Source organism: Hemitrygon akajei, chromosome 4 (genome assembly GCF_048418815.1).
Source record: "Hemitrygon akajei chromosome 4, sHemAka1.3, whole genome shotgun sequence".
Classification (NCBI taxonomy): domain Eukaryota; kingdom Metazoa; phylum Chordata; class Chondrichthyes; order Myliobatiformes; family Dasyatidae; genus Hemitrygon; species Hemitrygon akajei.
Genome location: NC_133127.1, coordinates 169977299 through 169994387, shown reverse-complemented (window position 1 = coordinate 169994387; position 17089 = coordinate 169977299). Strand labels below are relative to the sequence as shown.

The 17089-nt window shown below is 41.2% G+C and overlaps 1 protein-coding gene across 2 annotated transcripts in view; it reads left to right on the top strand.

The window, feature by feature from the left end:
* The window catches only part of lhfpl6 (LHFPL tetraspan subfamily member 6), a 161811-nt gene extending 146552 nt beyond the window's left edge, over positions 1–15259 (top strand). The window contains exons 4-5 of one of the 2 annotated variants that reach the window (XR_012098762.1): positions 5811–7302; positions 14800–15259. Coding sequence is in view for 1 of the 2 variants with exons in the window: in XM_073043956.1 (XP_072900057.1) it covers positions 5811–5929 (119 nt within the window). In the remaining variant the exon portion in view is untranslated. Of the gene's footprint in view, positions 1–5810; positions 11010–14799 lie in introns of those variants that run through there. The other variant, XM_073043956.1, reaches the window with a different exon arrangement.
* The last annotated feature ends 1830 nt before the right edge of the window (positions 15260–17089 follow it).

Below are 17089 nucleotides of genomic sequence, written 5' to 3'. Positions count from 1 at the left end.
ATATACTGAAGTACTGTTCATGGGTTCATTGTCCATTCAGAAACCTGATGACAGAGGGGAAGAAGCCATACCTGAAATGTTGAGTGTGTGTCTTCAGGCTCCTGTACCTCTTCCTTGTTGGTAGCAATGAGAAGAGGGCATGTTCTGGGTAATGGGGGTCCGTAACGATGGATGCCGCATTTTTGATGCATCGCCTAGATGCTGGGGAGGCTTGTGCCCATGATGGAGATGGTAGAGTTTACAACTTTCTGCAGCTTTTTCTGATCCTGTGTAGTGGCCCCTCAATAACAGACAGCAATACAACCAGTTAGAATGCTCTCCAAGGTACATCTGTAGGGATGTGCGTGTATCTTTGGGACACACCAATTCTCCTCAAACTCCTGATGAAATACAGACACTGCTATGCTTCTTTGTAGTTGCATCAATATGTTGGGCCCAGGATAGATCATAAGAGATGATGACACCCAGGAACTTGAAACTGCTCACCTTTTTCACTTCTGATCCCTTGATGAGGACTGTCATGTGTTTCCTCAATTTCCTCTTCCTGAAGTCTACAATCAACTCCTTGGTCTTACTGACGTTGAGTGCAAGGTTATTGTTGTGACACCACTCAACCAGCTGGTCTATCTTGCTCCTGTACGTTTCCTCGTCACCAACTGAAATTCTGCCAACAATAGTTTTGTCTTTGGCAAATTTATAGATGCCGTTTGAATTGTGCCAGGCAACACAATTGTGGGTGTAGAGAGTAGAGCAGTGGGCTAAGCACATTTACTTGAGGTGTGCCACTGTTGATTGTCAGCAAGGTGGAGATGTTGGGAACACATAACACCCCCTCTTCCCCAACCCCTGTTGTGGGAAATCAGGTTCGCAGGTTCAGTGAGGGGAACAGTAAATACTCACTTACCAGTAAGTAGGTTATCTATTTATTTCCAAGACAAGACAGACAGTAAACATTCAGTAAAGCTTCAAGCTAAATTCAGTTACACATATTGTCTAAACTGAGGGCCCAAAGTGGCAGGAACAAACAGTCATCGCACATACACACAGTGGCAAGTACTTATTTAAAGAGTGCACACAGGCCTGCTGCACACGACCGGGGTCTACTGTTTCTGCGGCACCCTTGTCTCCCTGGTCTACGGCGACGTGAGATGAAAAGAGACCGCATGGTTACTTAGCGTTAGATTTGACCCTACTGGCACTGTGATATCACCAGCTAAATGGAAGCTAGTCATGAGAAAAGTAAAGACCCTTACTGCAGCACCCCCTCTCCTCACCGACGTGGCCTTCTGTTACCGTATACCCCTGATAGGCTGAGCTATATTAGACGCTTAATAGATGGAGACTGAGCCAGTGGAGAAGTGAGGAGGTGCCCACACCAGCAATGGCTCACACGTCTTTGCCCTGAGAATAGCAGATAGCATAGAGTGATCCGATGAGTAAACAGCCTGTCAATAAATCTAAATGTAAATGTAGGGTGTTCAGGATATGCTTCATTCGTCCACCGATGTTGCTCGTGGTATAGTCCAGTCTTGAGTCTTCCTGAGCACGATGAATTGGTTGCTATTTCCCATGCTCTGCAGTTTTCCAGGATTCTAGGTCTTCGACTGGGTCAATCGTCCAACTCCACTCTATTCTACAATTGGAAAGGAGGTGCAGAAGGCTGAAATCCCACACCACCAGGTTGAAGGACAGCTTCTTCCTTTCAACCATTCAGTTCTTGAACCAATCTGTAAAGCACTAAACAGATTTAGATTCGGGTTTGCTTATTTATCACATGTACATGGAAGCAGAATTAGGCCATTCAGCCCATCATGTCTGCTCTGCTATTTCATCATGGCTGATCCATTTTCCCTCTCAACCCCCTTCTCCTGCCTTCTACCCATAACCTTTCACGTCCTGACTAACAAGAACCTATCGGCCTCTGCCTTAAATACACCCAGTGACCTGGCTTCCACAGCCACCTGAGGCAACAAATTACACAGGTTAAAGAAATTCTTCCTCACCTCTGTTGTAAATGGTTGCCCCTCTATTCTGAGGCTGTGCTCTCTGGACCTAAACTCCCCTTCTATAGGAAACATCCTCTCCGCATCCACTCTCTCTAAGCCTTTCAACATTCGATAGGTTTCAATGAGATCCTCATTCATCTAAGTTCCAGTGAGTACAAACGCACAGCCATCAAATTCCCCCCCCCCCCCCCACCCCACCATGACAACCCTTTCATTCCTGGAATCATTCTCATGAACCTCCTCTGAATACTCTCCAATATCAGCAGATCCTTTCTTAGGTAAAGGGCTCAAAATTATTCATGATACTCCCAGCGAGGGCTCACCAGTGCCTTATGAAGCCTCTGCATTACATCCTTGCCATTATTAGACCATGACCATAAGACATAGGATCAGAATTAGGCTATTTGGCCCATCGAGTCCACTCTGCCATTCAATTATGACTGCTCCTTTCTGTCCCTCCTTAGCCTTGCTCCCCGACCTTCTCCCCGTGACCTTTGATGCCGTGCCCAATCATGAACCTATCAACCTGTACCTTAAATACACCCAAAACCCCACTTATGCCTGTGGTAATAAATTCCACTAATTCACCACCCTCTGGCGAAAGAAATTTCAGAATCAGAATCAGGTTTATTATCACTGGCATGTGACGTGAAATTTGTTAACTTAGCAGCAGCAGTTCGATGTAATACATAATATAGAAGAAAAGTCAATCAATCAATTACAGTATATGTATATTGAGTAGATTAAAAATTGTGCAAAAACAGAAATAATATATATTAAAAAGTGATGTAGTGTTCACAGTTTCAATGCCCATTTAGGAATTGGATGGCAGAGAGGAAGAAGCTGTTCCTAAAATCTCTGCATCTCTGTTTTAAATGGACACCCCTCTATACCTGTGCCCTCTTGTCCTAGTCTCCTCCACCATGGGAAACATCCTTTCCACATCTACTCTGTCTAGGCCTTTCAACATTCAAAGGGTTTTAATGAGATCCCCCCCCCCACCCATCCTTCTGAATTCCAGCAAGTGCAGACCCAGAGCCATCAAACATTCCTCATATGATAAACCATTCATTCCCAGAATTATCTTTGTGAACCTCCTCTGGATCCTCTTCAATGCCAGCAGATATTTTTCTTAGATGAAGAGTCCAAAACTATTCACAACACTCAAAGTAAGGCCTCAGCAGTGCCTTATAAAGCCTCAGCATCATATCCCTGCTCTTGTATTCTAGACCTCTTGAAATGATTGCAAACATTGCATTTGCCTTCCTCATCATCGACTACCCATCATGGATCAGAACTGATGAAGCCTCTTGGATGATGTTGAAATACCTTCTAGACAATACAGCGAGTCCAGTTGCCTTGATTGATCACTGCTTGATATACAAGGACCTGGATGACTGAGAACTTTCAAAGATATCTCAAAATTTTGGATTTGCTTCCTGTTTAGAAAATAGTCTGCACATTTATTTCTACTACCAAAGTGCATGACCATGCATTTTCCAACATTGTATTTCATTTGACACTCTCTTGCCCATTCTCCTAACCTGTCTGTTCTTCTGCAGCCTACCTGTTTCTTCAACATTACCTGCCCCTCCACCAATCTTTGTATCATCTGCAAACATGGTAACAAAGCCAAATATTCCATCATCTAAATAATTGAAATACAGCATAAAAAGAAGAGGTCCCAACATCAACCCCTGCAAAGCACCAGTAGTCACTGGCAGCCAACCAGAAAAGGATCCTTTTATTCCCACTCGCTGCCTCCTACCAATCAGCCAATGATTATAGTTCTGTCAATGAATGCTAACATTGCATTTGCCTTCTTCAATACCGAATCAACCTGCAAGTTAACCTTAAGGGAAACCTGCATGCACCCAAATCTCTCTGCACCTTGGATTTCTGAATTTTCTCCCCTTTTAGAAAATAGCCTACGCTTTTATTTCTTCTTCCAAAATGCATAATCATGCACTTCCCAACACTGTATTCCATCTGCCACTTCATTGCCCATTCTCCTAATATCTCTAAGTCCTTCTGCAGGCTCCCTGCTTCTTCGATGTTACCTACCCCTCCACTCATATTTGTATCATCTATAAACTTGAAAACAAAGCCATCAATTCTGTTATTCAAATCATTGACATATAATGTAAAAAGAAGTGGTCCAACACCTGCAGAACAGACACTAGTCACCAGCAGCTAACAAGAAAAGGCTCCCTTTATTCCCACTCTTTGCCTCCTGCCAGTCAGCCAATTCTCTATCCGTGCTAGAATCTTTCTCGTAATACCATGGGCTTTTATCTTGTGAAGGAAACTCAAGTATGGAACCTTGTCTAAGATCTTCTGGCAATCCAATTCTGGCAAATTCTCCTTTGTCTATCCTGATTATTTCCTCAAAGAGTTCCAACAGATTGATCAAGCAAGATTTTCCCTTGATGAGCTATCATGGTACTTTAGCCTAAGTATCCTGATACCTCATCCTTAACAATCAACTCCAACAACTTCCAAACCAAGAGGTCCAGGCTAACTGCCCTAGAATTTCCTTTCTTCTGCCTCCCTCCCTTCTTAAACAGTGGAGTAACATTTGCAATTTTCCACTCCTCTGGAACTCTGCTAGAACCTAGTGATTCTTGAAAGGTCATTACTAATGCCTCCATAATCTCTTTAGCTACCTCTGGGTGTAATCCATCTGGTCCACGTGACTTATCTACCTTCAGACCTTTAAGCTTTGCAAGCACCTCTCCTTAGTAATAGCAACTACACTCACTTCTGCCCCCCAACATTCTGGAATTTCTGGCAAACTGCTGGTTCCACAGTGGTAACAGATATAAAATACTTATGCAATTCTTCTGACATTTTTTTGTCCCCTATTACTACCTCTCTAGCGTCATTTTCCAGCAGTCTGACATTTACTCTCACCTCTCTTTTACTCTTTATTGATCTGAAAATGCTTTTGGTATCCACTTTGACATTGTTGGCTAGCTTACCATCATATTTAATCTTTTACATCCTTACGACTGTATTAGTTGTCTCCTGTTGCTTTTAAAAGCTTCTCAATCCTATAATTACCCATTAAATTTCACTGCATTACATGCTCTCTCTTTTGCTTTTTACATCAAAACATTCAATGGAGGGCATCATTTGCGCTAACGATCAATGCAACCCAAGGACATGCTGACGGCAGCCCTCGTGTGTCACCTGACGTGCTGGTGCCAACAAAACATGCCCACAGTGCCTTGCAGAACAACACAGAACACAGTAAAACAGAACGCACCAAGCACAAAACAACAACATCAAAACGAGCCCCTTTCCTCCCTCCCACCCATCCACAAACACAGACAGCACTTCAACAAGGCAGGCCTCCGGGTCTCCAGTCTCCAGTCTCTGGGCTTTGACTTCTGGATCTCTGATTGAGCTTTGGACTTCAGTCTTAAGTATCAACCCTCAGTCTATCCAATGACAAGACCCCAAGCTCCAGGCTCACTGGCACTATACTGCAGTTTAACAATACTATGACCACTTTGCCTTTCCTTATTCAGGTTGTGTTTTCTACTAAAAATTGTGTAAAATTTATGTTTAATATATCTATTTCTTATGAAAGCTGATTATATGATGCTACTGGCCTGTCATACTACTGTTAGGTAAGTATTTTAACTGTGAATTACTGTGGACAGGCCAGAAGAATTCAAAGTAGAAGATTTATGTACTTGAGAACCAGATGTGCCTCATACAATGTCGCTAGAATGCTGAACATGAAGCTAAGCTTGATAATATTAGATGTAACATAAATTGTTTTGTTTTTTTTGGTAGGCTCGTGTCAGCTGGGATGGGCCTATTACTGTACCGGAGCCGGGGCAGCAGCTGCAATGCTTCTCTGCACTTGGCTGGCTTGCTTTGCCGGTAAAAAACAGAAACACTATCCGTACTGAAACCCCAAATAAGGACAAAGATGTTTCTGAGCAAGAGAACTGTGGGGGAGTAAAGTTGAGAGCAAAATATTTTCTGGGAGCTTTTCCAAATGTTTCCTCACTGAACTTGCTCCATTTTGCTTTCTACATCGGAAGGAAGGAAAAAATTCCAAACTGAAAATGACTCGGAGTGGAAGACTTCTGCCTGGTGTTTATTTGATACTTTTTCTTGTTATGTGCTTGTTTCTCGGAAATATGGTCTTTCAACTCTTTCAAGAGGAAAGAAAGTCCTTCATAAAATGTCTGTTCAAAGTGCTCCTTGCTCAAGCTTTCTCCTGCTTAATAAAATAACCAAAGCGTAAATGCTGGTGATGTTTTAAATATAAATGGAACCCCGGAGGGGACCTTTCCTGTTTGCTCAGACAGTGAGACATCTTTCATGAGTAATATCCTAAGATGACTCCATTATAGGGAGCAACCTTTATAAGGAGCAGGAGAGGGCATGGGGGTTTGCTGAACACACCGGGCCAATGGCTTTGGGGCATCTGCCAAATTAGTTCTCAACCGCTGCTGTACACAGGCGCCACCCTCCATCAGTGGAAATGCAATCATCATGCTAGCAATAATATTTTCAATTACTTTTGAAATGACGAGTAAGTTTGTCTATAAAAGAATGGAGCACTTTGAATAAAATTTACTCCCTTTAGACTTTTCTTTGCCTTTAAGTAAGATGTTTCAAGGACCAATTTTACTAGTAAAATCTTTTTTTACTTGTATGTACATAATTTTATATGTAATGTATAATTATATATTCGTACACACAGCAAACACATGGTATTCACACATTTCCAGTTTGAGGAAAAAACATTGTGTCTCACAGAACTAAATATTAGTCAATATACTTAATAGAATGGTTCATGTATCATGTTATCAGTTCCAGCTAGACTGTATTCAATATGTATCCAGTTCTGTATATACGTTTGTAAGGTACAACTTTGTCAGTGTTGTTGCTGTTACAACATACAGGTAACAGTACCTTTCTGTGCAGTTATGTAACCGATCTTCTTCCAAAGAGGGTTGGGCTGGACCTCCATCAAATGCTCTCCAACTCTGCTGTAAATCTATCCAGTGTTCTGCGTTCAGGCGAGAGTGCTTGCTGACGGTCACTTCAGCGTCAGCAGGTGGGAAGACACGGCACGTCCCTTCCCCCAACACCAATACTGCAACAAGGCAGTTCTGCAACAAAACTGACCCCGGGGCGCCAGCAGAACTGCGGGAAGGTTACAGGGGCCACAAAGAAATTAACGCAGTGATTGTGCTGAGTCTGCACACATTTCAATTTCTGTCTCTGCTCTCTTTCGCTTTCAGAATCGGAATCCAGTTTAATATCACTGGTAAGTGCCGTGAAATGTGCTGACTTTGTAGCAGCAATACAATGCAATACATAATATTAAAAAAACTGCAAATTACAGTATGTATATATTAAATGGTTAAATTAAGTAAGTAGTGAATAAAAAAGAAGTAAAGTAGTGAGGTAGTGTCCAAGGGTTCAATGCTCATTCAGAAATTGGATGGCAGAGGGGAAGAAGCTGTTCCTGAATCACTGAGTGTGTGGGCCTTCAGGTTTCTGTACCTCCTTGCTCATGGTAGCAATGAAAAGAGGAAATGTCCTGGGTGATGCGGGTCCTTAATGATGGACGCTGCCTTCTTCAGGCACCGCTCCTTAAAGATGTCCAGGATGCTACAGAGGCTAATGCCCCTGGGGAACTGACTAATTTTACAACCCTCTGCAGCCTATTTTGATCCTGTGCAGTAGCTCCCCCCACCCCCATACCAGACGGTGATGCAGGCAGTCAGAATGTTCTCCGTGAGACATCTTTAGGAATTTGGAATTCTGCGCAGTTCAGAGAGACGGTGACTATGGATCACATTCTGCTTGGCTGTATTGTTTATTGATCAGACCCAGCAAACCTATAGAGTGATGGTCAAAAATCCAAGTCCCTTTGCAGGTGAAATGATTTTCCTTCAGAGTGTTGTGAATCTTTGGAATGGTAGTTCCGATGGAGTCTTTGATTTATGAGGTTAAAGACTGGTGGAATCTTGATAACTAGAAAGCAAAATGTGATTAGATTGAAAGGTCAAGTTGAAATTATAATCAAATCAGCTGGCAGAGTAGCCTTGAGGAGCTATTGTAAATATACAACTCAGTTTAGATATAAGACACAAACAGAACAGCCTCAATGACCAATTAAACTTTGTGCCTAAAGGAGATTTGAGATTTGGATCCAAATGTGAGACTATTGACTAACATTGAGAATAAATATTCCTGTCACAACTGCTATATACTTGCAATGCTGTTAAATTGAAAGCCTACACTCAGTGTCCTCTTTATTCAGTACAGTAGTAGAACCTGGTGGGGTCTTTTGCTGCTGTAGTCCATTCATTTCAAGGTTCAACGTGTTGTGCATTCAGAGATGTTTCTCTGCACACCACTGTGGAAACGCATGGTTGTTTGAGTTACTGTCACCTTCCTGCCAGCTTGAATCAGTCTGGCCTTTCTCCTTTCACCCACAGAACTGCTGCACACTGAATGTTTTTTTTTGTTTTATGCACCATTCTCTGTAAACTCTAGATATTGCTGTATATAAAAAAAATCTCAGGAGATCAGCAGTTTCTGAGATACTCAAACTACCCCATCTGGCACCAACACTCAGTCTGTGGTCACAGTCACTTAGATCACATTTCTTCACCATTCTGATGTTTGGTTGGAATAACAAATGAACCTCTTGTCAATGTCTGCATGCTTTTATGCATTGAGATGTTGCCATGTGATTGACTGATTAGATATTTGAATTACTGAGCAGTTGTACCTAATAAAGTGGTCACTGAGTGTATATGTAACTTGAAACACTAAGTATTTTGTCCTAACTGATTTCCACATTACAGCCTCAAGCAAAATGTGAGTCACAGTGTCTCTCTGAGCTGCCTGAAATTCTAGTCAGGTCCAAGTGGCAGAAAAAGAAAAGCTTTTTTGAGTAGAAACTTAACTTGAAATGATTGCAGACCCAGTACAATCACTGTGTGCATTTCTTAATATGTGCTAAGGAAGCACAATTCGAAATGCTTGCAAAATGTTTAACGTCTATTATGATCCGTAACTGCAATGTCCTGAGTAGACCCCCAACTCTGTCAAATTTAATAATTAATCATTCTTAGTACAGATGCTTCATCTCTCAGCATCAAAACAGTGTTTATTTTCCATTGAGGATCTAGAATATCATGATATCATTAATCGAAGGCACTTGGCTTTATTTGAAATGTAGTTACACTCAAACTCCTCCACACCCCAGTTGGTGAAGGTGGAGGGCTGGATATTACTCTATACATCAAGAGGCATCGGCACACATTTATAGTTTACAGATGATGATTGTTTAGTTAAGAGGAAAGCTCACAGCCCTTTATAGCAATGTGTATGGAGAGAGTGGACCTGGACATAGTGAATTATAAAACTGGGCAATCGTGAAATTAGAGACTGGGAGTTTATAGGGTAAACAAATAAAATGACAATGGGTGGAATCTGGAACAATAACAGAGATGTGGGAAGGATGCAGCCATTGAAGCAGCATCTGTAGAAAGAGAAACCAGTTGAAGTTTTGGGTCAATTAATTTTTCTGAGAAGAAGTAACTGGTTTCTCTTTCTACTGACTGAGCTCTTTCATCATATTTGATTTTAATATAGGACAGAGTATGCAAGAATAGGAATTAGATGCAATGAGAACCCTTCTAAAGCATGGATATTAGATGATATATTCTGCACGTGGAAGCCTCCACACTTAAGGATATTGAACTCAGTGATGAACTAAGATTAATGAAGGACATGGGGACATGTATGGGTTAGCCAATTTGTTACTGTACACATTGTACTGCAATCAGGCTCTCACGTAATCACAAACACAAGGGATTCTGCAGATGCTGGAAATCCAGAGTAACACACGCACACAAAATGCTGGAGGACCTCAGCAGGTCAGGCGGCATCTGTGGAAAGAAATGAAGAGTCAATGTTTTGGGCCGAGGGCCTTCATCCTGAAATATCAATTCTTTATTCTTTTTCTTCGATGCTGCCTGATCTGCTGAGTTCGTCCAGCATTTTGTGTGTGTTAGTGTAATCGCAAAGTGAACTACAAAGACTGTCAGCATAACTCTAATATGTAAAAAAACAGAGACATTCTTAGTTTGACAGGATGGTGTTTTTTTTAAGTTTCTAAGGTCTGAAGGACTGTGTTGTGAAGTAATGGGATAAAATGAAATGCATCTTGTCAGCTGCAGCCTTGTTACGCTTACTGAATGCAAACTGATTCAGGGTGACGATGATCAGGAAAATAAAGACTCGCCTTTATTGAGTGCCTTTTATGTCTGTTCCAAGACATCACAAAGCAACCTGCACCCACTGAAATGCATTGTGCAGCAGGGAACTGCCGTGATTGGTCCTCTGTTGATCAATTTCCAGTGGCTGGAGTACCGAGGATGAGAACCAGGCAGAGATTGTCCACATGTTAACTGCAATCACCATATGGGTTAATGAAAAAGTGACAACACAGTAACAAACAAGACATGTGCAAACCAACTTATCAAACCATTTAACGTGGCCTTCCCACCAACCCATCCCTCCGCCCACCTCACTGCCCCCTGCAGGTCATTTTTGGTATTACCACGGAAATACAGAATTTAGCAGGAGCGGCCTGTGACCCAACACGTGCGTATACAAAGGGTTTCACCAAAAGATTAATGGAGTTGAATAGTTGAGGGGATCTGCTAGGTGTGGTAGCAAAGAAAAAACTGTGTACATCTTTACCTAACAACTTCACCATTAGCAAACTTTCCAACCCATCAGGTAACTTCAGGCTGCGTACAATTCAGAAGGTGCATTATATTGCACTGATTCCTCTTGCTGCTGTCATCATCACTTCCATACTGGATCTCTCCTGAATACAAATCTTTGTATCTTAATGTTCTGCAATTTATCAATGTAAATGTTATATGATCAATTTGTGATAAGCATCATCTGCATTTGCTCAGTCTATTAAAATTCTAGTTGCCTTTACTTATGCGTTATTACTTTATTACAGACTATACTTCATGGAATAATTTAAGTATTGCAATTAACCATATAATTTTCTCCACATTATGTACCATGTCGTATGACGTGGGTGATCATGGTTTCATGACCATGATTGTTCTTGGCAAATTTTTCTACAGAAGTGGTTTGTCATTGCTGTCTTCTGGGCAGTGCCTTTACAAGATTGGTGACCTCAGCCATTATCAGTACTCTTTAGAGATTGTCTGCCTGGTGTCAGTGGTCACATAACCAGGACTTGAGATATGCACCAGCTGCTCATAAGACCAACCTCCACCTGCTCCCATGGCTTCATGCAACCCTGATTCGTGGGGGGAGGGGGCTAAGCAGGTTTTACACCTTGCCCAAGGGTGACCCGCAAGCTAGCAAAAGGAGGGAGCACCTTACACCTCCTCTGGTAGCGGCGTATCTCCACCCAGCCACCTGTTCCTCCACAAAAAGGTGTTTAATTTCTAAGAACTGAAAATGGTTCTCTCTATAGATCCATACAGCTTGTCTGGGCTGAACATAAATTATGGCATTTAATCCTGAATGGTGTTGAACAGTTCAGAATGGAAATCATTGTAAGGTGAATGGACAAAATACAAAATGCTTGTTCCTTTGCTTCAATTTTCATGGAATGCATTGTGATTATTAATTATGTTGATCACTAAGGTAAGTTTAACCGAGCTCCTTTCTGATATAAAAGGACATCAAGTGGAAATTTACTTGGCTCTCTGATTCAGTAATATTATCCATATGATTCAAACAAACCAGAGGTCACAGAGTTGAGACCCCACTCTGAGTTTTGTTAATGGAAAACTAGTCTCAGTGCCTGCCTATTGTAATGGTGATGAGCATTTCATAGCTGCTTCCAATCCTAAACCTGCTGGAGAAGTAGATATCAGATGAGGGGAGAACTGGACTTGACAATAATGCCTCATGCAATTCAGTGAATTCAGATGTGCTCTGCTATTTAAATCACATTGACTTGTAAACCATATAATAGTGTACAGTTAACACTTTTAAGAGATGGTAGAAGAGATGCTCTCTCTCTCTCTCTTTCTCACACACACACACACACACACACACACATGCACATGCATACACACACGCGCGTGTACGAGGTCTGACTGGTTGTTCTCTGCAGATGAAATCAAAGAAAAAAGATTAGTATTTTGTCATACGTACATCAAAATTACAGTGAAATGCATCATTATGTGTCAAATCAAATCAGCAAGGATGTGCTGGGGCAGCCCACAAGTTTTGCCACACTTTTCGGCACCAGGATAGAATGCCCAAAACTCACTAACTCTAACCATACGTCTTTGGAATGTGGGAGTCCACGCAGACACGGTGAGAAGTGGCACTGTAAAGCATTGCGCAGTACCGTGCCACCGATTTCTCAATGACTAATTGTGTAGATACTTCATTAGCCATTGAAGTGTCTGATGGGCTTTCCCTGTCTTCATTCCCAGTCCCAACAATTTCTTCTGCTTTTTGTTGAAGGATATAAACAAAATGGTTCAATTAAGTTTGCAAATGAGCTTCCCCTGCAGGATCTGCAGGGATCATCACCAAAAGCAAAATTGCATGATTTATTTCTTCTGCAATTTCCCCTCTGGCTTGTTTCCAGTAACTCTTCTTTTCCATCTTGAAGATAACCCACTCTACTTTTTCCACGTGATGATACATGCCATTGCAGTGACAGGAAATCTTGCACCTACATAGTATTTAAGGATAGAAGCTGCAGTGCCCCTTGAGGTTGGTTCACCTTTAAATATCCATCTCCAAAGTTCACTTTCCTGTCAGATCCCATTGGCTTCAAAGAATCTACTGATCTCAGTCCTAAAATACTCAATGACCGAACAGCTGCCACACCTTTGGGTAGAGATTTGCAAAGATGCACAGTTTGAGGATAAAGGAATTTCTTCTAGATGATTAATCCCTTATTCCAGGACTTTTGAACCATAGGAGACAGTCTACAGCATCTCCCCATTAGCCCTTCTAGTTTCTTGTCAATAAAAAATTGCTAAAAAGCATTCTAAGCAGGATGATAGAAACAAAATAGAAGAAAGCTGAGTATTTTGTCAGAGTAGAGTTGAAGAAGAATGTTAGGAAATGTGCTTAAATGCCAGATTTTAAGATTCTAAAGGTGATAGAATGCTTAAAGAAACAGTAGTGGGGGTGTATAGTTTGGATAGCTAAGATGCTAATGGTGAAGTCAACAGAGAGACAAGACACACTAGATGCCAACGCAAGAGATACATTTTTGGGAGGCAGAAGGAGTTTGAGGGAAAGGAAAGGAGCATGAAAAGATAGAAATTGGAAATGAGAGGGACTTGGTGGTGGGCGGGGGAAGGCAGAGGCCAATAGAAATAATGAAGTGAGGGTGAGCTATGGGCAGTAGAGATTAAAATGTGTCAAAGATCAAGGAAGACAGAGAATGGACAGCTAGCCAGAGATTTGAGCCAAATGCAGGTAAATGGGATTAGCTCCATTAGACAACTTGGTCAGCAGAATGAGTTGGGCGAAAGGGCCTGTTTCCGTGCTTTATAGCTCCATGGTTTTATGACTAAGTGTTTAAATACCAATAGATGCTTTCAACAGCTAAGGCAGTAATTGTGAAGGAAAAAAAATTGCAATTAAGTATCCGAGTGGTCCATTCTAGAGGTGATGCACCGGGTGTATTGAATCAAGGCAAAGATTTAGAGACAGAAATAGATGTGTATTGTGGAATGATTAAAAGAAGCTGATGGAGCTCGGCTCACTGATCAAAAAGACAAGTTTATGGTTATATAATTCAGGCAGTGAGCTAAACTTGTGTTGGGAGCCAAGGTTAGTGGGTATGAAATTGGGACTGTTAGCAATATGAATATGCTTGTCAAGATTCATGGCACTCTACATGGTGCAGGAAGATCCTGTCATGAAAGGATGAATCCCTATAACTGATATAGGACAAACAGCTGACATGAAAGAAGAACAAGGAGCTAGCAGTCTAGACTGTCCCCTACAGCCTGTGCTTCCCATGAGAGGGATGCCAGCAAACAAAATCCCAAATCTTCAGTCACCAAGATTCTCTGACCAATTCACCCCTCTTTGTCACCAACCACTGCATTCCAATAAGCATTCCAAACTAAATTTAAAGTCTTTATATGAAAAAGTGAACTTGTGAAAAGGGTACTCCTGTCAAAGGTGGACAACGTGAGCCAGCCACATCGATGGCTGCAGAGAGTCTGACGGTGAAATGTGGAGTCTTGATGGATATAATTTGCCACCTACGTTGGTAGATGTATGAACACAGAGCCTATGAGAGTCAGCTTAATCCTAACTCCACCTGCTGCTGGATGACAAGTGGGAACAAGAACTCTGAGAGATTTTCTGTTCCTACCCATGAAATTCCACCCCAACACCACTGATCACCTTCCTTCCAAACACCCACTAAAGTCACTGCTTTACTTCTGCCTGGTCCTAACAAAGATCTGCTGAAGATAGTTGGGTGTTCTTGCTATTTTTGTCTATCAGGAATGTTGGTAATGAATGAAAAGTCATAAGAATAAAACCCCAACCCAACCATTTCCGAGCAAACCAACCACCAGATACAATGCTTCAGCACAAGGTGCTGCTTAAAAGATCGGATGCCCTGTCTGAAGTGCATGTTCTAGTGGTGTCTTGTCTGCTGCCATTCTCTAAAAGAAACCAGTAGGTGAAATGATGCAGAATAACTCAGTAATGTTAGGTTTTGTGTGAATTTTCAAAGATCACTTGTAAATTGCAGGAAGAAGAGAAGATTAATGAAAGCAAGGAGCTGCAGTGTCTGGAGCTTATGAACTGGCAGAAGAGACAGGATGTGGAATTCCGTTTCAGCGGTAACAATGCTGATCAGCTCTCTGTATAAACTAATGGCACAGAATCTGCAGGAGAATGTGCTTCAGGCAATAACGCACGATAGGATCTGACCTCTGGCTCCAGGTCAAATCGAAATCCGGGGCTATGAATGGATAGAAGTTAATTATAGAATGCGTAGAAGGCCCTGTTAAACTGTGTGTGGTCTCTTCAGACATAGTTTTCAGTCATGCTGATCCAGCATCAAATAAAAACAAGGAAAGAACACAAATTAAATTCATGAGAAAATTCTCCCTCTAAACCCTTCCTAATTATGTACTTACTCAAATATCTTCTGCATTTTAAAAATTATCTGTTTTCTTGAAAAGTAATTAATTGGCTTAATGGATTTCAGTACAATGTGGTGGGATATAAATAGAGTGTCAACAGTTTGTCACCAAGGCAACCCCAGCCTCACCTTATCAGAGATATTCCTTTGTCCTCTTTGTCTCTCCCATATTCTGGATCTTAAAATTAACATGTTCTCTCTCACTTTTGGTTATGATGAAAAGTCTATAACCTGAAATGGAAAGGACTTTTCTTTCCCCAGGGGGTGCATTATTTTTTGGAGCATTTCCAACATTTCCTGCTTTTTGTATTTCAAATAAACCAAGATGTTTGCTTTATTTCCTTTGTTTTTAAAATCACAATTCCTAAACCCTCTGTAATTGTTGGTTCAAGGTGAGATCCTTTTCACTGGTAGGACGCTGGTTTCAAAATCACACGTAAATGACAATACCAAAGTTTATAATTTCATCCACAGAAAGATACTTCCTTTCCCATCAGTTAGAGGTATAAACTACACATATACCCAATCACAAACAAGAGAAAATTTGCAGATGCTGGAATTCCAAGCAATACACATAAAATGCTGGAGGAACTCAGCAGGCCGGGCAGCACCTATAGAAAAGAGTACAGTTGACGTTTCGGGCCGAGACCCTACTGCAGTGCCCCTCCAGTCCTGCTGAAGAGATATACTCAATGTTCCCTTTAAGGTGTGCATGTGCGTGCAAGCACACACATCTTTTGCTACTAGTGCAGAAAAGAATTTAAACTGCGCACAAAAGGTTGTCACCCTCTACCTCACTGGCATGTTAAATATATTTCACGATCATACACAATCACATTTCCTTTTCCAGTTTCTGATGCAGACAATGTTGACAACATGGAGTCTGCAATGATTTGACTGCAGATTTTATACTGTTTTTATTGAAGAAATTATTGATTCACTATGTCAAATTCCAAAGAAGCAATGGGTGTGAAACACAAAAGAACTGTAGATCATTTAAAACAGAATGGCTTAATGAAGCAGTAGGAACTGCTAATTTGAAAGCTCTTGAGGTCAGGAACTTGCAGCCTCAAGAAATATTTATATATATTACAGAAACTGGTGTTTCCTACGTTTATTGTTACAATGCAAAAGTTGCAAAGTGGGAAGAAGTGGAGTGATGTTTGGAAACTTGACTTTTTAAAGCATCATTTAGCAAGCAAATCAGATATGGAAGGTGTGCAAAAGCTTGGGCAAGAAAATCCTTCATTGCCTGCTACAGGCCTGCTATGTATGTTTTGTGAGAGTGTAGATGAACGAGAGCAAAAACGATCAAACCCAGAGGAGATTGAAGTTCTTATTGAAAGTGTTTTGCTAGCTATTAAAATGAATACTTCTATACATACAATTCAGTGCACACATGTTGTCGTCACTGGACAAAAAATTGCACAGCACAAGATTTTTGCACATTGCTCATTACAAATCAGAGGGAACATTGGTACTGTATGTCGTTAGAATTTTAAGCCAGATGGAAACCATTCTCTAATAAAATTTCTGAACCTAACCGCAAGTACCATAACAATAATGAAAGTTAGAAACTCAAAATCAGCTGGGAAGAACAACGTAGTAGCAAGTTTATTGAGTGAATAAATAAATGCGTGTTAGCACAAGGTGGAGATAAGATATCCCATCTGAAGTGCAGTTATAAATGAACAGATGCTGGAAATCCAGATAAAAGCAGAAAATGCAAGAAATACTCAACAGGTCAGGCAGCATCCATGGAGAGAGAAACAGAGTTAACATCTCCTGTCAGTGACTCTTTATCGAAACTCAGAAGAATGAACAAAACAAATTAGTTTTAAGATGCAAGATGGGGAGGGAGAAGTTGGAAAGGTCAGAGGAATATCTGAAATAA